A 23,219-nucleotide genomic window follows, 5' to 3' on the forward strand; every position below is an offset into this window, starting at 1 on the left:
ATGGCTCTACCTACCTCCAAGTATCTAGCTGAAAACTTCATTTTCCTTCTGTTTGTAATCTCTTCTGTAAGCACAGGTAAGTTTTCCTGCCATGGAGAAAAGGGTACTGTTTGTAACACTATTTTTAAATAAAGACATTGCTGCTTTAGACTGAGCAGCTTTTCACTCTTCTTCATATAAGAAGAGTCAAGGACAGAGTGCAAAAACTCAGGAGAAAAGCAGTTTTCTGGTGTGCCAATACTCCCGATCGAGGGCAGCCAGAGAGGCAAAGGCTGAAATTTCTGAGCAGGTGAAAGCACCCTCAGGAATCCCTCAGACTCTGCCGCTCGTTCTTAAACCCAGATCCAACAAACTGCCACAGAGAAATAACAAAGGAAACCTCAGGTCCTCATAGCTGTGGCTGCAGGAGGTGAAGTCGAGCATTTTGTTGCATTGCCCAAGCCCAGATGTGGAGAGCAACAAGCTCTGGGGTGGGACATCCCTGGCCTTTGGGTTTTGTCTTTTCCAAGCAGCCCTTTTCCTAAGCAGTTAGGGAAAGAGGAAAAGGAAAGCTGGATATACATATTCTAAATAGAGCTAATTTGAGGGCTTGTATTTCTTTAAAGCAAGGAGACCATATGTCTTGTCACAAATGCTGCAGCTGCATGAAGCAACCTTTCATTGCTGTGCTCAGGCCCTTTTGGTCAAGAAGCAAAACATTCAGTTAATTCCTTGTGCTGGGTATAAGTTGCACATTTTAAGAAATGACAATGAGAGTAATAATCCAAGCTGGCAAGGTAGCTGGACCAGCTGGCAGAAGATGCTCAGTCCTTCAGTGTCCTTGGCGCAGCGGATGCGGGTGCTGTACATGGCTCCTGCTCTCTGGTACGAATTGGTTAATGAAATTGGGAATTTGGGTCCGTTGTTCTGGTCTGTGTTGGCTTTTGCTGATTGTCATCCCAATCATCAGTGTAAATTCCTCTTGATTTCCCCTTAGGCTTCACGGTCTACCTCTCTGTTATGAAATAATGAATTTTGGGGGCACAAGTCGTCTTTTGGGACCGCAGGAAGGCCTTTTGGACACTAGCATAGCCAAGTAAATAGAAAAATGAACAAGCTTGTATCCTGTCCACTTAATCTAGTTGATAAATTATACCTCTACATTTGAATCGATTCTTTTTGGTTTTATTTAGCTTCTCATTATGAGCAAATTTTTCTATTATCCTTATTCCTATGGGAATAACAGCTCATTTTTTTAAATTTGTTGCCAGTGTGTATTACAGTGTGTATTACAGCGTATATATTTGAACATCTATTTAAAATGCAAGTCCTATTTCCTGCCTGAAACATTGATCTTTTCCAAATCTTATTAATTCTGTGTGTCTTCTGGTAGGAACCCAGAAACTCCTTCTTATTTTCCTCAATTACTGTAAATCAGAAAAGGTGCCTCTGACCTAACTGATATACTTTCAGTTTCCAGCTGGCGCAAGCGGTATCAAAATCAGGTCCTGGATGTTTATCGGTATTTGACTTGCTACCTGGCAGATTATTGGTCCTGTCTGATTTGATCACTTCTCATGTATGGAAAAGTTTGCAGAGAGCCAAGGCCTATGTTGCCCACACGAAATGTCCCTTGCTTACCCTGACTAGCTGGTATTTAATGTGTCTCTGGAGATATTAAGGCAGTGGCTGGTCCAATTCTGTTGTTTTCTTAAGACATGAAACTGGTAGAGGAATCTGAGAGACAACTGAATGGTTTTGTGTCTGTTGTGGAATTGCAGACATCCCTCAAGTTTCACAGTGGCAGCACACAACAGCTCGCTGTCAGCTACACCAGCACCGGGACATGTTTCTTTGCATGGATTCACATCATTGTTCTTTCCATTAACTGAATGCATTAGTATCAAAACCCACCCAGCTTTACTATAGTAAGTGCCAGAGACACAACCCTGCTGAAGTCAAGGTGTTTATCCCATGTCTATTATCATTGATTTGTGGATCCTGCGGTTTTCTAATGCTGTTTTTGTTTTAGAGGATACAAATTGGAGAGCTGCTGAGAACTCCCAACCCTTTCTGATGGCAAAGGGGTCATTGTTCAAACTCCCACTGACCTCAGCTTCCTAGGATTAGAAAGGTTCTACCCTCAGAAAGTATGCATCACACATGGGAGTCTCACACTCGCAGTTCTGTTGATTAGAGTAAGATGTGAGGCTCACATATCGAGTGAGATTATATCAGGGAAATATTTTATCTTAAGTAAATACTTACAACATGAGACTCTTGGGTTTGGTATGAGAGCCGTTTAGACTAACACGTCATGGCAGTCTGAAATCAAATTTGTGTGTGGAGACTGGTGATGTGTGAAGCCAAAGCGAACGAATCCTTATTGCTTCTGCCTGAAAAACCTCACAAACCCAGACTCTCTCTCGTGAGATTCCTATTGCTCTTTGTACTGGGTGGACTGGCAATTCCTTGGTGCTTGGTGTCTTCATATTAATTTGAGCATTTTTACTTTTCATTTCCATTGAAAACACAGTATGCAAACATATTTTAAGATCTTTACATTAAACCAAGCTTTTCAAACCTCACAGGTATTGTGGGGGAATTTTTGAAGGTAGTAATTTTATCCTTTCACCAACACCTTCCCTGGGCTTGTGAATGGCTTTGTATGGTATGAGCAGAGCTGAATGTCGCTGCAGGAACAGCTCAGTTACAGCCTCTTCTCGGTCATTTTCTGGAAACTGCATCCCTTGCTAGGATCCTTTGCATCAGGTAGTGGGTTTTTCCATGCTCCCAGAAAAGAGAAAACCATACATCTTAAGCTGTTGTTTGTTTTCTTTTGGTCATGACCCACTGAGAATGATACTGTAAAGATGCCCAGATATGGAGCTTTCTGTCTTGCACTGAACAAACAGTAATTGCCTTCACTCTCCGTCTCTACCCAGCAGAAGCAGCTGTGACGTGTCCTGATAAAGATCCTGAGCTAGAAATCTGGAACCCAGGTCACAACGAAGAAAACCATGTTGAAATCAGTAATGGCAAGAAGCTCCTTCTCTCTTCTTCTGCGACTGTTCACTCCATCCACATCACTGACGGAGGTAAAACCTGCTGGTGGCAAGGCTGGCTGAAGCGTGCTTTCCCCTGTGGCTATTTAAATCACTCTGTCTCACAGTGGGAGAGCTTCCTGCTTCTTGCTGAGAACTGGGTGGCTACTGAATAAACCCAGCTTTAAGTCAGTGCAAGGGTGGGTGGTAGCTGAGACGCTATCAGTCCCTCAGCCATTATAATCAACCTATTTGCAGTCCTTTCTGGAGAATTTACAAAAGTACCTCAGTAGACTCATTAGTTCTACTTCTATGATTTCCTTCAAAAACATTTTTTTACTAAATCGTTGTCCCGATAACATCATACTGCAATTGTTGTGTTCCCGGGGTCTCGGGACAGGGCAGATACATATAAGCCTCTTTGTCTCTAAGGACAGAGTCATAGTGTTGCTGGCGACTGTTAGCATGAATAGCTTTTATTCATCTTAACTCTGAATTTCTGTCTCAGTTTTGAATGAGTCCTCTTTCCCGCAAATCTTAATTGCATTTTTCAAGAATTGGACTGAATGAAAAACATGCAATATCTTCAGGATTCGTATTGAGAGCTGTTTTGGGGACGATGGGAAGATTTTTTTCAAAAATTGAGATGAGAGCCCAGCACTGGGTTTTGCACAATGGTATCACAACTTCTGATGAGCTGCTGTGTGTTAAAGCAAATGTCATAACTTTTTCTACTTAGGAAAACTGGTCATTAAAGACGATGTGCAGCCTATCATTTTGCGCACTAGACACATACTCATTGAAAATGATGGAGAGTTACATATCGGCAGTGAGATGTGCCCTTACCAAAGCAACATGGTTATCATCTTGTATGGGCGGTACGTATGCATGATAAAATATTATCTTAGAACTTTCTAGGACCTTTCTTTCACAACAGGGAACAAAGTGTTCCTTAAAATTACATTTTCGCAGATATATTTATCATCAGTGCTCCCTGGAAAGTTCAGTAGCTTCTTAAACAATTTAGGTGTCCTGTAAAAAATCGATGCAATTTTGGTTCTGGTTTCAAATACTACTGGGAGATGAACATTGGGATATTTGGGCATGCCAGAAAATCAACAAGCACCTTGCAACCACTCCAAATGATTTTCCAGAATAGGCTTAAAGCCTAAAGAGTTATTTTATTCTGAAAATTCTCCCTAACCATCCTTTCTTTCCGCATGAAAGTGATGGGCCAGAGGATAATACATGTATGTCTCGTAGATTGCTGCAGGATCTCTTCGATTTTCAAGGATGCCCAACTCATATTTAACAACCACTAGATCTCCTAGCTCCTGGCTAGGGTCCTAGCCTCCTCCAGAATTTGAAAACACGAACACATTCAGTCTGGGCTTCTGGCCTCTTCTGGCCTGGATATAATGAATATAACATATATAACCTGAGTTCCAGACTGCTGCTGGTTTTCAGCAGTTGCTAGTATTATTTAAAATAATTTGTTTTCTGTACAACGTGAGCAGTTGCTGATTCTTGGAGTAGTTGGAAGAAATATATTGCAAATCATGACACTTCTCTCCTTGGGCCATAGCAGAACAACGGGAGATACTCCTTGGCTGTCAGATACAAACCCAAAACTGGTTCCTTTCCTCTCTTCCTACTGCAGAGCGGATGACGGCAGCCAGCCGAATCCCTACTTTGGGCGGAAGTATCTAGGAGTAAGTAAGGGTGGCACTCTTGAGATCCACGGAAAGAAAAAGCTGTCCTGGACTTTCTTAAACAAAACTCTTCATCCTGGTGGCATGGAAGAAGGTGGATACTACTTTGAAAGGAGCTGGGGCCATCGGGGTGTCATTGTCCATGTTATTGACCCAAAGACGGGGGCAGTTGTCCACTCAGATCGGTGAGTGACCTTTCAACTGTCTAGAGGGGAGGATCTTTGGGAACAGGCTGGGGACAGCACCTCAGCAAGCTCAGAAACACGCATTTCAGCATCTTGTTCAAATGGGTGTTATTGCATGTATATACAATTCTTTCTAGAACAGTGTAATCTCCAAAACTAGAGTGCGTAGTGCTACTACCTTGCTATTCTGTCAACTAGAATTTAGTCAATTCAGCTTAACAGAAACCCCTAATATACCCTGTTACACAAGTGCTTTTGCAATGGTATAATAACATTACTGTAAACAATACAAAATAGTTATTTCTTTAAAGTATTTACTTTTCAGAACATAAAGCTGCAATGTTCACCGAAGTAAATGTTTTTGGGTGGTTTTATCTCTTTAGGTTTGATACCTACAGAGCAAAAGAGGAAAGCATTCGTCTTGCCCAGTATTTGGGCAGAGTTGTGAATGGCATGATCCTGTCGGTTGCAGTGAACGATGAAGGATCTAGAAATTTGGACGACTCGGCCAGGAAAGCAATGACCAAACTGGGCAGCAAGCATTTCCTCCACCTTGGGTTTAGGTATGTGCCAGTCCTGCCAGTTCTCCCAGCACAGAGGCTTTATTATGCTCCTGAGATGTCCAAATAATTCCACTCTTTCAAAGGCACAAAGTTCTTTCACATGGAAAAAAAAGAAAAAAAAAAAAAAAAAAGGGAAACCTCAATGTGAAGTCTTAGCAGTTAATTAGATAGTTTAAGATGCATTCAAAGTCTATATTGGGTATTTTTATTAGCAGATTGAGGAATAGCATATGATTCACATTAAAAAAGATGTTTTTCCAAGATATTGTTCCCACAAGTAACTTATTCCAATTTATTTTCAAGCCATCCCCCAAAGATTTAAGAAACATTTCTACATACACACAGTGAATTGTATGGGCTGAACATTAAGGAGGGTAGAATAATAGCCATGTAATCCTGACAAAATAGGTATAGACATAAATGCAACATATTCTTCAGCTTGTCCAATACATATCTGGGGACGCGTACAGCACAGAAATCTAGCATGCAGTAATTTATGCTGTGGACTGTAAATAATTCTGTGGCCAATACAGTGTCTATTTTGGCACACACACTGTTGAGAATATTTGCTATTTACCCAACTGTAGCCATTATATTTTTTGTGTTTATCTGAATTTATGTAGGCTTTTTTCTTTTAAGAGGCACTAAGAGGGTCACTGCAGAACATGAAAAAAAAATCTGCCTTTGCAGGGAGAAGTGATTCAATACCACAGTCTGTGGGAAGAGACAAGTGTCAGCTGGGCACATGCAGATGGAGTAAGATTTGGGGTGGTTGATGACGAGGTTGTGTCAAACATTACAGGGAATCTTGTGCGTCAGATAATGCATTTCTAAGAATCAGCCAAAGCTGCAGAAATAGTCTCCAAAACCAGGCTACGTCCATCAGTGCAATGCTTGCTCTCAAATACCCACAACCTATATTAAAGCCCAGTAGCCTGCTGGGTATTTTCTCAAAGACTGAAATTAGGGAAACAGAGAAAGATTTTTTTTGAACATTATACTTTTTTTTTTTCCAATTGTGCAACAGGAAGAAATTGATGGGTTTCGCATATGTTTATAAAAGTAAATTGCACTTGACGTTTTTAGGCTGCTGTGGTGTTTTAATGCTACTTTCTCACTTCTTTGCCATAAATGCTTATAATGGAAATACCATAGAAGTTCATCCATGGAAGTGTGATTTTCAACATTGCTATTGTTTGCAGTCAAAAAGCTAATCCTTGCCATGCTGTTATCTGAAATACCACAATATTTCCTTCTATAAATAACACGGGCGTTGTGGGTACCATAATGTGGTAGGAGTTGGTAAATATTGTCTCCCACCTGCATACTGGTATGTAGAAAAATACCTGTGTTTTGGTGCATTACTCAAAATATTGCATTTTTAGGAGTGTTCTCAGCATTTAAGTTCATCAACTTTCAAAAAAAAACATTGTCTGGATGGCAGCTGGATCCAAATTTTCAAAGGCAGTTAGATGGAAAATGGAAGACGGGTGACTTTGTCAGATGCGTCCAAGCTTTTCTCCTTACACAAATTGAACTTCCACTTCACTTTAGTGTAGCAAGATTTAGACATACTGGTTTATGTTTCAGACACATCTGTAACTACAAATAAGGATGTATATACCTGACAGGTGTTTTTCAGAAATTTTTGGAAGATCTTAAAAAAAAAAAGTTCAGCATGAGAAAATTACACACACACGCACATACTTTAACACATATGGCAAAGGGAGGCTCTGAAAGAGCAGAGTGGATGGATTTTTCTTTTTAGCATGCCCATGTACACGCTCTCACCACTCCCTGCCTGGCACCCAGGGTTTTTTGACAAGTCCTGTGGAATACTGGCTGTCAGATCTTCTCAGCTCTCTGCTGGTGGCTGGGGCTGATCATGGCATCACCAAGACAATCACGGAGTAAGCCCCAAGCAGTAATTTGGCTTAGGAATTTTCTATTTCCCATTTTGTGGGGTGCCACTTGAGTCAGGCTACTCAGCCATAGACTGGGTTGTTTTCTCACTGGGGTGTGGTGGGGGTTTTATGGACAAATTCCTGTCTATCTCTAGTTGCTCCATATTCAGCCAGATTGTAAAGTTGTGCAACTCTCCCTTGCTGGCAGAAGAGCCAATGATCAATGCTGATTTAACCAAAAATATTTCTGTCCTCCTGGCATCTCTTTCTGTTGCCTATTTGCTGAGTCCAGAACATTAGGAATGAAAGGAAAATCTTGTATTCCTCCTCTATTGTCCTTTTGAAAAGTGAGTTTTCTCTTTTAAGCATGAGCTTGCCTCCTCCCCCTGCCCCCTTTACTAATAAATTAAAAGAAAGCCTTTCAGCGCTTGACGACACAGTTGTTCTCTTTGGAATCCCACCCAAATATCACTGGTTTGGCTCTAGATTTGCTGGTCCTTTCATTTCAAATAGCCCAAACAGATTGCATGTGTCCTTATGTGTCAGGGTTGAATGACTTTAAAATTATTTTTAGTGATAAAATAACTGGGAGAAACAAGTATTTTAACATATGAAATCGGGCCAAACCTTGAATTGCAGAACTAGCTAGCTTCTTATTATTTAGAATATTTTCCAGATTATTTTGGGGCCATCATGTTTTTTGTCATTTGTTTCAAATTTGATGACCAAAGTAATAATGCTAATAAAATAAAAAAAAAAAAGTACCTTGCCTGCTGAGTGATAACGTGTCCTTCCTGCCCCCATCTCCCTTCTCCCCCTGGATGGAGATCACAGCTCGGCAGTGCCTTTGGCAGTTGGCGCACAGGCAAGTTTTCCAGTAGGAGCATCTGGCTCGCTGGCAGGCTCCCGAGGCAGTTGTGTTGGCAGCTCCTGCTGAGTCTGTCCTGTGCTGGGGCTGGGACACGCTGCGGGGACAGCCTCCCCTTGAGGAGCCATGTCCGGTGCGTGCATGGGGCCTCGGCACGGCATGGGGTGCATTGGTGCTCCCCAGAGCCTGCTACCGCCAACCCCAAAGACCAGGGCTGCGAATCCCAGCAAAGCCCAGCTCACACCAGTGGCAATTTGGGTGTGTTTTAATGGCTATCTGTCAATGTCTGTACATGTTTTCTTCTGAAGTCCCAGAGAAGTTTATAACTTCGTTTATACCATCAGATGGTAAATGTAAGGTGACCTGCAAGACTCAAGGGTGAATCTTGATGCAATTGAAATCCCTGAGTATTTATACCTATAGAGACATGATTTAATCTGTGGGACTGTTTCCTAAATTCAGGGTAAGGGTGACAGTATCCCTACAACCCTAAAAGCATATTTGTTATTCTGTTAGTCATTAAGAGCAGATATGCCTGAACTTCTTTTTCGAAGATAAAACTCCCTCCTGACCCCCACTAATTGGGTTCACCTCCAAGGCTGGGAGGCTCTTTAGTCTCCATCTCCATTGCTTACTCATCCATGTTGTCATTCTCCAGTGTTGCTGATAGCTATTGAACCTACCCATCCAATAACCGTCAGGCGATAATGAACTTACTTCTGACATAGGGTCAGATTTGAACAGACAGTTCAGACTCATAAAATTTTATCCCCGTTCAATGTTCAAAACAAGGAAACTAGATATCCAGGGACTATCTAGGTAATTTTTACTGCCCTTTGCCAACCAGTCTGTCTATTGGAAATCCTCACGGGTCATTCCAAAGACAATTGTGATATACAAGGTTTCAGCAGGAGCTAAATGTACTTAAGCAGAAGTGGCCTCTTTTCATATTCTGAAAAGAAAGATTTTCAGGCTCCCCAAGGAATTGCCAATGTCCCTTGGATCTGTCACACACAGCCTCTTTAAACACTCATTTAAAAGAGAAACACACTCTTTATAGGAGTGTATTAAGCAGGGATTTGTCTTCGAACTTCCTTCTCTTTTGATATATTTACTGAAGAAATATAGTGTTAAGATATTTTTAAAATGAACTAAGCTGCCTATCACATTAATCAGACTGTTTTGAATATGATGCCCCTGAGAAATGTAAGAACATTGTGCTATAAAAAATATGCACTTCATACACGACATAACTTGATCATTTCTCATTTTCATTTTTTAGGCACCCATGGAGTTTTATTACCATTAAAGGAAATCCCTCCTCTTCTGTTGAAGACCATATTGAATATCAAGGTAATTCATGCAAAAAATGCTGGCTTGACATTATCCCTGGAAGTTATTAGAATTATGGCTGAGATTAATTTGGTCAATGGTGTTTTCACTTGACACTGCATTACATCGAAGCTGTGAGCAAATTGATGGTTGGACATATTTAATTGAATGCTTTCTGTATATATTACTTCCTCCTATTAATGCAGCTGAAGCAGCTGAGTGGCGTATAACCTAGGTTATCCAAACCCTGAGATAAAAGGTGAGATCCTGCACCAGTGTTAATCCATGTAACTCTGCGGAGCTCAGACTCTGCCTCTCTTTGACACAAAGCTATGGAACAAACCTAGTTCACACCAGCTGAAAATTTAATCAGTGTATCCTGTATTGGTAACCTCAAATACTCCTGCAAAACCATATTCTTGCAAGCTGAAGACATTTGAGGCTGTGTCTTTTCATGACATTTTCAAGAGCAGCTAACAACATGGATTCCTACAACATCAAATAAAAATAGCAATATATTACAAATCAATTTTTTTTATCCTCCCTTGATTTTTGAAGATTTTTCCTCCTGCTTACCCAAGCAGTTATAAAAGTGTCTGAAGCCTCATTCCAAGATCAGTAAATTTTTCTGGAAGCTGTGCAGGGTTTATTCTGGATAATGGGGCCAAAATATGCAATACACGTGGACCATAACCTTTTCAATTCTGACTGTTATCGATTGCATTCAGAGATTTTACCAATGTTTGTTTTTTACAGGTCACAAAGGGTCGGCTGTGGCCAAAGTATTCAAGCTATTCAAAGCTGAGAATGGAGAACATTTTAACGTCTCTTCAACTAGTGAGTGGGTTCAAGGTAAGAGGTCTGTGTGTCTTTTAACTCAGCGGTAGACAGTTGAGAAATGGGGTGGATCGTCCTTTTTATTGCAATACTTTTCCATTTGGGAAGAGTGGACTTGCTAGCTGCTGTTTATGCCCCCACTAACCTAAGTGAAGAACATGCACCGATTCTTTCCCCAATTGTCTGCAGGACTCTGAATAGCTGGGATCCTTTTTCCTTTACTGGACTGGATATGAAATTCCATCTCTTATGATCTAAGAGATCACACATAACCTCTTACTTCTTTTGACTGCATAGTCATCATGTCCATGTTTCAGACAACATACAGTAACTGGTTGTAACTTGATCTGAAGACCAGAAAAGGCAGCTAAGGAGGACACAGATCCAAAATCCATACCTATTAATAATGCTCATTCTGCATACTCCAATTATGTTGCTTTTAATAACTCTGCTCTCCCTTGGCTGGTTACACTTCACAGCATCATTAAAGGCGGCTGGCAGACTGGCAGGAAGAGGCAGGAATCAGCTCATCAGTGAAGAAATTTGTGAATGATATCTGAGATCATATTATGCTTCACGCATTTTTGCTGCATTCATTAAGCTTGACTTTCAAATGACTTCTCTTGTTTGCACTTGTCTCCAGATGTAGAATGGACAGAGTGGTTCCAGAAGCCTGATAAAGCAAGATCTAAGGACATGGAGAAGCTTTCTGACTTCAAAGCTGCTCATCCTGATAAAATCTGTAGGCAACCCGTTGACATCCAGGTAGGCTAGCTTCAGACTGACACTGAACCTCAAAATAATTGTGCTTGTCAGTAATTTTTGTTTCTAAGTAAAAGACACCAATTATTTTACTGCTCCAATACATAATCAACAAGATCTGGTATCTAGTCTTGTATCATTCTGAGACAAAATTTTATAGAATTGAGCTCCTTTCAGTAAATTCTGGCTTCTGGCTGGAAGAGGAGTACAGATGGGATCATGGACAGCACAGATGCTATCATGAAATATGGGGTTCCCTGCTGGAAGATTAAAAGGAAAAAACACATGAAAATTTCAATGTTTTTAAATGGTCCTGGAATGGACACTACCTAAAAAATTAATCACAAAAAGTAATGAGATGGTAAAGCTACCAGCTGTAGTGGATTGCAAAAAATACCGGTGAGCTTGCAGCCATTTCCTGGAGTAAATTGTTTTTTCTCTGTGGAAAGAAATATGAATTATGTTTGGGGCTAAACATTATAATTATGCCATCAGGCCAGCATGCTGAGAAATCATATAGCTTTTCTGAGACTGCAAAAGCCTCCTTAAGGACAAGAGAAAAAAAAAAAAAAAAAGCAAAAAACCAAGGTTTATTTTTGCAAATGTTCACCATGTACTTTATATGTCTGCCTGGTAAAACAACTACAGCAGAAACATTGCCTAGCAAAAGGCAATAAAGTACTTCATATCTGTGGGAGGCTGAACCTAAGGTTCCCGAGTGCTCTGAACCAGTGCAGTTGTCCTTATTCACAAGAATGTGGTTATTGAAGTAAACGGGAATGCTGACAGTATGAGTGAAAGTTTCCAGGGCTAGATGTTATAAAGAATCTCCTCTTGAACAGAAAGGAAAAAACTGCCCTATAATTTTCTGCCAGGCCTTAGCAAATCCACATTCATTTCTGCTTCCATATACATATATTAGAAGTGACAACTTAGTTCAAAACAGGGGTCAGATGTTTGTTATGATACAGCCCCTTCTAGCATGCATATTAAAAGAGAAACAAGAAAGATATTCTGTTCGAGGAACAAACCTTTTTTCCTCTTCTGTTAAATGACAGTTACTTTTTTTTCCGTGTATAATAAAAGCAAGACAGCATTTTTCAGTTTATCCTGCAGATTTTAGGGCAAATCCTCAGGTAGTGTAATCTGGTGTTGCTCATTGCTTTCATAAAGTTACACTGATTTATAGCAGCTGGCCTGCTCCAGCTATGCTACCGACAAGAAAATTGAAGATATGATGATAATAACAGAAGCACAGCACAGCCAGAGGCACATTCCTTCAGCTGACGGTGCTAATCCTATATATGGCAGCGGGGTGTATGCATTAATAACGAAGGCCTGCATGAGTGAGAGAATCAGGATCAGACCCTTCATTGAAAGCTGGATTATCTCCTGGTGCTTTGTTAAAATGCGCGTGATATTTGGATTGCTCAGTGCAATGCATCACATTTTCGTGAAAGAGAATTGCAAGCTATAGAGCCAGACTGTGAAATTTAACATGAGCCTGAGGGGTGACATTGCCCCAGCAGGAACACAGGAGAGGCTACATATCACACTGCTTCTTGGTATGATACAGCCTTTTTCCTCAAGGCAGCTCTACAGGCTGGTACTTGTATGTGAGAAAAGCTACCTCTTTTTGTTCCTTTTGGAGCAACGGGTACTGGAGCGGCTTTGTTTTTTTCTTAGAGAGACACTGATCCATGCAAAGAAGAAATAAGACCCCCACCTCTTTCTTCTGCAAGGCCCAGACATAGCCTAGCCACGAGCAATGGCATGAGTGCAGTGAAGAGGCTTGAAACCATGGGTTCATTTGGGTACAAGCATCTGTGTTCAGTGTTTTTATCTGCCCTCAAACCAACTGCGGGAGAAAATCTAGGGCACCAAGGCAGATGACAGTGAAGCTCAGAATACTCCTCCCAAAAAAGCATGTGGTCTTAATATAGATACAGGAGAAATGCATGCACCTAGCAATAATCTGTGCAGCTTGCGGATAAAATAGCTGTGTCTGAGCACCAGCTGGAGTGCTGGCTGGATAGTACACATAACAGTCTCCCTCTTTCGTTATACAACTGTTGTGCAGCTCCCAAAAGAAAGCAAAAGCCTTTTCTGATGGCATCGATGTTTTGGTGAAATCTCTTCACCTAAAGGTCTCACCTGTTTCATATTTCTGTTCTCATTCCAGGCAATGACGCTTGATGGAGCTAATTTAACAACGGAGGTTTTCTACAAGAGTGGCCACGATTACAGGTTCCTGTGCCACGGCAAGGACCAGACGGGCGAGGGCTGTCAGAACTACAGAGTACGGTTCCTGTGTGGCAGATCTGGTATGTGCCCCATGCTTGAAATCCAGACCAGGGAAAAGCAGAAATACTGTCTACCAATGACTGGCTCTTGTTCGGTGTAAGAACAACTTGAGTAATTCCCCAAGCTAAAACCTCGGCTGGGCTATTGACACAAACACAGATAAAACTGCTGAAGATTTATCTCCGGAAAAATTCCTGAGCGCTAACAGAGGGAACAGGGTGGTGGCTCAAAAACCCAGTAAGGCTATGGCAAATACTTGGCAAGTCCCTTCCTGCAAATATCTTGTCTTTTGCTAAAGCGTTTTGGGATGAGGTAGGATTAGTCAATCAGAGTGTGCAAAGACAAGAGGTTTTCAAAGTAATACTTTTAGTTATTAATTCCAACACCACTGTTCCTAACCTGGTCATTAGGCAGGTCATTAGGATTCCTTGGCGCTCGGCTGGCGGGAAAAGGAGGGTGGAAGATGGGTGTTTTGCTGGAAAAAACAGTCATTACGTTAAAGACCACTTGGCTGCTGTAAATAACAGTGCCCAGCGCCCACAAGTGCTGCTGCTAAGTGGGTGTGGTGAAAATGAGCCACTAAGAGCTACATTTAAATTTAGTTGTGGGGTAGTGGAAAATCCACCTGCCTGCAACTGAAGGAAAACACTTTCTTGTTTGCTTGCGTTCCAAGCCAAAGCCAGTAAAAAGCACGTTTGGAAGAGTTAACTATTTTTGTTGCATGAGGAAATCATCATTTTGGGTGGTGTTCCAGGCAAAAAAAAAAAAAAAAAAGAAAAAATAGGGCAAGCATTTTCTGATAAGATTAACTGAATTCTCCACCCTTCCATTTTGGCTTTTCAGTGAAACCAAAGCTTACGGTAACCATTGACACCAATGTGAACAGCACGGTCCTGAATCTGGTAGATGACGTGAGCTCATGGCAACCCGGAGACAGGCTGGTGGTTGCAAGCACTGACTACTCCATGTACCAGGCGGAGGAGTTCCAAGTACTGCCCTGCAAAGCCTGCAGACCCACCCAGGTCAAGGTAGCAGGTAAGAGGCTTCATCTTGTCCTGCTGGTGTTGCAGTACCCAAATTCCGTCTTTTGCACTGAGGTAACTCCATTAAGAACTGCAAAGATTTGAAAAATGCCTGAATTTGATGGCTAGTTTTTAGATGCTTTTGGGAAACGTGCCTTTGATGTTTGAAAGCCATCTAACTTGAATCTGGTTCCTTTCTGTGTTCCCTTTTCATAGCTGACTCCATTTTTTGTCCCCAATCACACTATTGAATGGATGTGTTTATTTAAGAGAAACAAATACAGGTCATGTGTTTGAAATGCCGAATTTTACATGATTTTATTTGAAAATGTATCACTTCCTAGAAAGCAGGAGATGAGCACGGCTGATCTGAAGAGTGAGTTAGGGCAGGAGCAGACCATGAGAGATTGTAAGGCTATGAAGTAATGTGCAGCTGGCTATCTTCCTAAGAAAGTTATATTTAACAAGAACTGTGATCTTACGTTTTAGAAATACTGTTTTGTACTACCGAAGCTACTGTTTCTCTGTTACTGTGTCTCTAGACAGCATTGCTTAGAGGTGATGTATTAACCAAACATTCCTGGCGTCAGTGTGGCCAGCGGTTTGTCCTGAGCCCCAGCTCTGGGGGAGATGGAGTTGGTAGGGTCCTGCCTGGGTTAGTCTGAGCAGCTTTGCGGGGACACAGCATTTTTCTCTTGAAGGTGACTAGCTTAAATCCAGAACAAATTGCTTTTGATGAAAGGAGACTGCAGACTAATGATTGTAAAGTGGCCTTCACATACTAAGTCCAATTAAGTAGTATAACCATGATGAAGCACATACTGTTACCGATATGAGCATAAAAGTGAAATCCAGGATGGGAGATTTGTATCTCCACTTGAGACTGTGAAGTGGTCTTTTCCTTCTAGAACTAGATTTTGGCACAATGATAAACAGAGCATGGAAATACCACATGAAGTGCCTCATCTGTGAATAGATCAAGAACTTTTAATTGCTATAATTTACAAAAGCAAAACTTATTTTACAATATAAAGTCTGTAACAGCTGAGGCTGTATTTCAAAGGCAGCATCTGCCTGGTGGCAAATCATGCACTTTAGGTTACCTTTTGCTTATGCAGTGGCAATTGCTCTAGGCAGAGGTTTTGTCTGCATTTACAGTAAGATCTTTTTGAGAAACCATGAGGGCTCTTGGAACATCCAATGCACTGGGGATTTTGCTCAGTTCTGTGAAATGAACTACTTCACCATTATCTCTGATGCAACATCTTCTGGAAGGTACGAATGTACTTCCTTTGGCAACTGCCTCCCCACAAATCTCTAGCCATTCATTGTTGGATGGCCTGAAAGAGATGTTCATCAAGCCAAGAAAAATGTTATTCACAGTTTGAATGTATCATAGACTTATGACTTAAAATGACTAGTACTTTCAAAGAAGACACATGTCCAAGTTGAATATTTTTCTTGAGCAACTTTTGAGCTTTTGGAAAAACTGCACCAGACTAGAGTGATACAAGTCACATCATGAAGACGATCTTGGAAGATTGTCAGTATAAATAGAGATGACATAGGAATATTTCTCTTAGGCTGCCCATAATCTAATGGATCTGTGAAATTCATGTAATTACATTTATCTTCTACAACAATGGCAACTAAGTTAGTTTAAGGAAATGAATAAAGGGTTAAAACCAACAAAAAAGTTCATGTGAATTTCAAGTAAAGAAGCAGTGGAAACACTTGTTAAAGTAATTGTGCTCTTGGTCTCCGATTACTCTCTAGGAGAATTAGGACATTCCTTTTATTACCACAAATGACATGAACACCAGGGCCAAAGTCTGCCCTTACTTATATCCAGGCAACTCCATTGACGTCAATGGGATTTCACTGATTATATAAATCAAGGCAAAATCTGGTCCAGTAATAAAAATCACATCCAACTTTCTTGTAACAACAGCACATTCACACTAGAAAATAAAATAATCTGCCTGATTCTAAATTCAGTCTAGATGAAATAAAACCCAGGCAAGGCTGAGATCTCCCCTGTCTTTAGGAGCAGGAGGTCCCTGAGCTGCTCTGTGCCCAGGCATGGTGTAACTTCATCCATTGCCCTGTGCCATGACATGCAATTAGGCAGAATAAGGAGCACTAATGAGCCAGGGGGTGGGTTATCTCCATGCCTCCTCCCCTCTGTGATCCCTGCAGCCTGCACAGCTCTGCCGGGGCTCCCTCTGCCCTGCCAGGTGAGTGGCAGTACCACGGTGGTGGGTTCTGAGGTGTGTTCATCACTGGAGGAGGCAAACACCACCACGCTGAGCTCTTGGCTCAGGCTGAAACCTATCTGCATGAATGTGCATGTATGAACCTCCCATGATCAAGCACTGACTTTGATGAAACTTGTTGGGATTCAATTAATTACCCCACTGTTAAATAGGGCTTTATTTGTACCAGTGGCTCAGACATTGTGGCAAGCAGTGGGCTGGCCTCCAGCCTTGGCACAGGTGAGCAGCCCCTGCCCAGCCTGCACTCATGCGGCTCCATTCGCTTCTCATTTGTGTGCAGAAAGCATTTGTGGTAAATGTCTGCCTGCCTTTCCCTGTGTGAGATATAGTCAAGATTGCTTTGCTCCTGAAAAAAACCGACTTCCACGCAGATGCGTCTATATACAGCATCTCGGAGGGATGTCAGTTGTAGTAAGTGGAATGGCCTAATTTTCCTAAGAGGTTTAGTTTAGCAGCTGAAAACTCCAAAAGTCTGCCCTTTGAAAGACAAATGATAAAACCATTTCTACCCATGAGGGTTTATTTCCCTTTTTATCATTATTTTTTCCTTTCCTTTCCTTTTTTTTTTTTTTTAAACAAAACCTAAATGTCATGTCTGAACTACTTAAGAGTCTCTTTGTTTAAAAAAAAGCAGAAAACCTCCGCTTTGTGGACAGACAATTTGGTGGGGCAGCCACTTGGCATACCAAGGTTTAATTATAATTGATGCTCTCATCGTTTAATAATATTTTAATAGACATGGTTTAGTGCATTGTGCCAAATAAGTCAAACTCATTAGTTAGCTCATGTCCTATTTATATTTGATACTTCCTGCTGAAAACTCTTACTTGCTTTACTTGCTAGAAATGGATTGACTAGAGGCTGGTCTTTTCAAAACAGCTTAAGAGAGTTAATACTAAATTCCCATCAGGTTTTAGTAAGATTTAGATGTCTGACTGTGGACTTCTGCAAATCTCAGTGCAGAAAGTGAGGGAGGGCTCCCAGGTACTCATCTCGTGCACTCCTTTATTGGAGTAATTACACTAATGTCAAAACTTCTGCTCCCATGAGTAAGCGCCGTTTGCATGAGGACCCAGCTCTGCAGGTCCTGCTCCCCATCAAACGGTCGCTCATTTAAATGGAACTTTTTTCTCCACTCGCCTCCTTTGTTTAACTTTTTTTCACTTGCCATTTTTGTGCCTAGATTATTTTCTCTGTGGGAACAGATTAAAATTGTTTGATCTTCCAACTTCACAAGGCCTGGGGAGGGACGACTGTACAGGGCAGAGGGAGGGAGGAGGAAGGAAGGAAGGAAGGGTTGTGTTGTTATGATAGAACCGGATAGTAGGAAAGATCAAGTATTTTGTCTAGTTTCCCTGGGAAACAAGTCTTATCTGCATCTTGGTTGCTCTGTATGAAGTTACTACCAATGCTGATAAGTTTCACCATGGAACAAAAATGATGAAATGCTCTTTTGTGCTCCTATATGCTCTTGATACAGTATGAAAAAACTATCTGTGCCTGGCATAATTACTCCAATTATCCCAATTATACTGGTGCATCTATGATTACAAGTACACATATCTTAAATCCTGCTTGTTGGATTGTGAATACTATAGAGATACGGAATTTACTGAGATCTTGTTCATGCAGAGAACTTTGAATTTAAAATGTAAGTACTTGGTTGTCTAACAACTTCACAGCCTGTGTCAGCATTCATCTTGTGCTGTAAGGATGGGAGAAGTTACTCCACTATCAAAATTCAGATACTCTTAGAGATTTAGGAGGTTCTATTCAGAAGTTGGCATCATTTTGGCTGGAATGTGCCAGAAGCTCTTTTTTTAAGGCAACCCCATTGCTTGAGGGCTGGGCAGGAAACGTCATGAAATAGCCCTTTCAAACAATCTTTCAGAGTTCACTCTTCTACCTTTGGGCACTCCCTAGAAGCAGAGTTGAAAGAAACATAATTTCACACAGCGGTTTGGAAGGGTTGAGTTTGAGTCTGATTTTAAAAAGGATTTGATCTGCTTGTCCACCAGACCTGCCTAATCTTCCCATCCCAGCTGCAAGAACTTATATTTCAGGATAAGGAGAGGAAGAACTGGAAGGTCAGCGGGGGAAAACCTAGCTTTTACAGAAGTATGTCAGTAGATTGCCGAGTAGCTGCTGCAGAAAGAGGGCATGAGGTGGGACAGGAGTGGGTTTAGGAAAGAGTGTGACACTGTCATTGGGATAAAACACTAACAGACCTTGCAGCGACCTCTCAGTGCTCAGTTAAAGCCAGCATGAGCAGATGCACTGCCCTTAGTTCACATCAGTCCTGCTGTTGCACCTATCGGCAGTAGTAAGATCCACTCATTTCAGCCTTGAAACCAAATAGCTACAGAGGCTTTGATCCAACACAGCATTTCAGCATAGACCATAATATCCGCATGAACTCAAGGCCCTTCACACTCCTACAACCGATGGTGTATTTCCAACCTTTGTGGGACACTGTGCAGGATCTTGAAGGAGAAAAGGGATGAAGGGTATAATAGGATGTTACCCAGCAGGAAACTGGAACTCCGTATAGAGTTGCATCATTTCTGCTTTATGTCTGGAAACTTAATTTTCCATGTAAAAGTTGTGAATTCGAGGAGTATTTGATCATTAAGGCACCAGGTTGTACTGCATGACTCAAGAAGCTGGTCAGCTCACCCAAACCATGCTGCATTGCATTACAGGCTTGTGGCTTAGGGATGCAATAGCAAACCTCATCAAGATAATTCAGAATAATGAGGATTTGACAGGATGCCTGTGTGAACATTTGTTGGTTATTAAATATAAGCAATAGGGGCATTACCACCAGTGATGACAAATGTTGGGCAAAAATGCTAAATCTGACAGAGGGCTGGGCTGGCATCTACAATGAGTTGCAGTGATTTTAAAGATGCCCTGAAGGATTCACTGTCACTGGATTACATGATTTGAACAGACAAGTTTGTGTTTAACATTTCTTTAAAAACTCTTGGTTGGGAAAGACCATGAGAGAGAAGGTCTTAGCCTTAGAGAGCTCAAAGGAGAACAAAAGACTCTTTAGAGGAAAAACAAAAATAATCCAGAAGCATCTTAGCTCCACTTTATCTTCACCAAACCCAGAACTTCAAGTACCCGTTTCACTTCTGAAAGGGAGATTTAGCAGTTTGTGTCATTTAGAGCCAAGGCATTTATGAATGCATGAGTGTACGTGAGAGGGTTTTCAGAGACATCTGTGTAACTTGCCAGAGCTGAGCACCCTTCCACATCTGTAGCAGCTGAAATAGTTTTAAAATTCCACCCTTCCTACGTTTGATAAGGCCTGCAATGCCGGTTTCATAGCTAGGTTCAAGTACAGCAGGTTTTCCTGGAGCTTTGTAGAGTTTGGAGAGACTCTGCTTTAAATTGCTATGTTGACATAAGTGTGCCCTTGATTAGTGGATCACCAATGTTTATCTTAATGCATATTTTCTTTTAATAATTACCTTGTCCTTACCAAAAACTGGTGACTTAATAGTCACTGTCTTGAGTAAGCATGGAAATGTGTTCATATTTTGCTGAATCAAGACTTCTACCAGGCAAGCCCACGCATTAAAGAAGTTGTTCCCTGTGAATTTACATTTTGCTAACTGGAGGCACCAGTATGACAAATAGAGTGGCAAACCCAGGGTGTTTTTCCCAGTCCGTCACACAGGCCTGTTGTGGGAAGACGTAATACGTGTCATTGCAAGGCTTTGTTTGGTTGAGATTATAACACGGCACAAGCCTGGCTTTCTGGCGAGGCAACATCTGTCCATGAGGGATGCAGCAAAGGAGGAGATGGTGAATCAGTGACCCCTGGGTTTGTTAGTGGTTGGGCAATCACAGGCATTGGCTTTGATGCTAAAGCAGCAGACACATTCCTCCCACGTTCAAAGCACAGCATTGCCTTTTTAGTATCAAACCACTTCAGGGCCAGTTTGCAAACCCTTGGCTTGGGTTTGCCCATGGTCAGTGCCCAGGGTCTCAGATATTGTGGCTGCTCCCTGGGAAGGCTCCACGTGCTGGCTGTGAGCAGCAGCCTAACTTCAGCTCCCATCCCCATGTGAGCTCCCTGAACTTGCCACAAAGCAGCCTCTTTTGTTATTTTTTTTTCTTGCCCATCACTAAATATGCCCCAGTGGCTCCCTTCAAAATGCCACATGTCTATCGTTATTCTCCCAGCCCTGTGGGAAATGCCCAGTGCTGGGGTGCTGGTTTCCAGTGGCATTTACAGCACCTGAGGGCTCCCGTGCCAGGGTTTGTCTCCTGTCAGCATGGCCCCATTGCCATGGGGAGCTTGAATTTCTGTCTGTCTTGAGGAGAGGTTTGGTTTTCAAAACTCTGTTAAAGGAGTTATTATTCAAAATCCACTTTTACATTAGAAGGGAATTGCTTTCCATCTCTCCTTTTATCTCCAAACAAGTCAAGTCAGCAAAAGCACAAAGTGAAAAACATGCACCCAAGAAGTTATATTTAGAAACTGGTTAGTCCGATTTAACATTCCTGTCAGTGCTTACACTATTTTGCATGTCTGGACTGGTGTTAAATTAAATTAAATACATGCAAGCATGACATTTATTATTCTAGAGCTCAGCGCATGAATAACAAAACTGCCTATCTAATTTCACTACTACAAATCCTGGAGATGTGGCTTGAAATAGGATGTTCTTATGATTATCTGAACTTCTTCCTGCATTTCAGTAAATCAAGGAAAGGTCAGCTCTGGGGGAAACTGAAAAATAACAGCTTAAAAACAGTTTCATAATGAGAGGCTGTGTTGCTTAGCAGACTCGCTCAAGAGTCCAGCACAGAGTATCCTTGTATGGAGGATGCTCACTGCAGCAGCTTTTTTAATGTATGTGAATAAGGGAAGCGAAGCTGCTTCTTGGATGGACTGGGTCTGGTTTTGGCCACACACCTGATGAGGCTCGCTGGCTTCAGAGCAACAACCCAGGAAAGCCCAAGGTCTTTCTAGGGAGGCAATTGCAAATGTGGGTGAGGTGCAAACCCCTGACCCCTTGCAGCCCATCGTTTCTGGGGCTGAGCATGGAGCTCAGAGGAGCCTCATCTTCCCACCACAGCCCCAGGTAAAAGCATCCGCCTGTCCTGCCATCACCACTCCTCTCGTTAACAGTGTTTTTTCATGTGATCACATTATTTTCAACACAGAGGTGCCAAGACAGAGGGCAGATGTAGCGGAATGAACACAGCAGTCTTGGAGCAAGGTGGGGCACTCACCCTTCCCAAATCCTGGTATCTCCATCAAACTGCACTGCTCCCAGCGCCAGGAGAGAGAGGGAGTGAATGGTGTTTGCTTGTCTTTGTTATAAAAAGTCAAAGCATCGTGGTTTGGTTAAAAACAAGACTGTTTCAATGTTCAAAATCCTCCCCTCTACTTGGCGCCTCTGCTTAAGCATGAAGTGCTTCACAGCGATAGCCAGGCTTCAGGCTTGCCATTTGTTTCTAATTACTGCTTTGAACGATTCCACTGAAATTAAATACATGCAAGTGTAGCATTCCTTAAAGTTCAGTGTTTACTTAAAGAGTTTATTACTTATTTTTACTGGAATAATACAGAACGTAGTCAGTAAGATGAACCTTTTCCCAACTGCATTCTCCGCAGAAAGCCGCGGAAGGAAGGAGGGAGTATGAATATGTTTGAATGACATTATAGCAAAGAGATTATTTTGCTTTCTAGACATCCGCACTGCCTGGACTTCACCCCTTTCTGGTCAGGCCAGGGAAGGCTTTCTGTGCTTTTAACCCCTCCATGGAGCCAGGTGTGTCAGTGGAGCAGGTTCTGAGCAACCTGGCTTGGCAAAAGGAGATGTGGAATGGGGTGGATGGAAGATCCCATCAACTCCGACTGCACCAGGGCAGAGGGAAGCCTTGAGAGCAAGTTGGAGGTGTGCGGGCGGATCTAAAATTGAGAGGTTTGGGAGGGCAGGCAGCAGGAGGTTTTGCAGCCCACAAGCTGGATGAGGGGTTGCAATTGTCCCAAGCCACAATTTCCACAAGGATTTCTGCCCAGTCCTCTCTTGCTTAGATTAACTGCTGTGGCGTTAGCAGGATCAGACTGATGCTCGCCTGTGAGCAGTGCTGTAGGATCTGAGCAGCTCCTGGTGTCTCACTATAGGAAGTGCTGTGCTAACCTTGGGGATTTAGATGCCTCAGTAGCTACATCATCATTTTTCTTTGTATTGGATGTTCATACACAGCTGATTGTTATCCAAAGTAAAAAGTTCTTGAGTGATCTCAGTCCCTTGTCAAGGTAGGAAATGTGTTTTGTTTAGCAGACTGTCGGTTTAACTCCCTGGCTAGATGACACAACCTAAAGACCAAAAATCCCTCTTCCTCTGTTGCAAATATCTCAGCAAGACCTTGGGTGGCACCTGTGCTCCAGCCTTCCCTCCTTT

The 23,219-nt window shown here is 42.0% G+C and overlaps 1 protein-coding gene across 1 annotated transcript in view; it reads left to right on the forward strand.

Annotated features, from left to right (window-relative positions):
- CEMIP (cell migration inducing hyaluronidase 1) overlaps nt 1-23,219 on the forward strand; it is a 52,365-nt gene continuing 29,146 nt past the window's right edge. The window contains exons 1-10 of the mRNA XM_074155492.1: nt 1-76; nt 2,925-3,077; nt 3,763-3,901; nt 4,684-4,920; nt 5,304-5,483; nt 9,538-9,608; nt 10,344-10,439; nt 11,068-11,189; nt 13,369-13,510; nt 14,334-14,525. Of these exons, the coding sequence (XP_074011593.1) occupies nt 1-76; nt 2,925-3,077; nt 3,763-3,901; nt 4,684-4,920; nt 5,304-5,483; nt 9,538-9,608; nt 10,344-10,439; nt 11,068-11,189; nt 13,369-13,510; nt 14,334-14,525 (1,408 nt within the window). The remainder of the gene's footprint in view (nt 77-2,924; nt 3,078-3,762; nt 3,902-4,683; nt 4,921-5,303; nt 5,484-9,537; nt 9,609-10,343; nt 10,440-11,067; nt 11,190-13,368; nt 13,511-14,333; nt 14,526-23,219) is intronic.

This window comes from Numenius arquata, chromosome 11, assembly GCF_964106895.1.
Source record: "Numenius arquata chromosome 11, bNumArq3.hap1.1, whole genome shotgun sequence".
NCBI classification, from domain to species: domain Eukaryota; kingdom Metazoa; phylum Chordata; class Aves; order Charadriiformes; family Scolopacidae; genus Numenius; species Numenius arquata.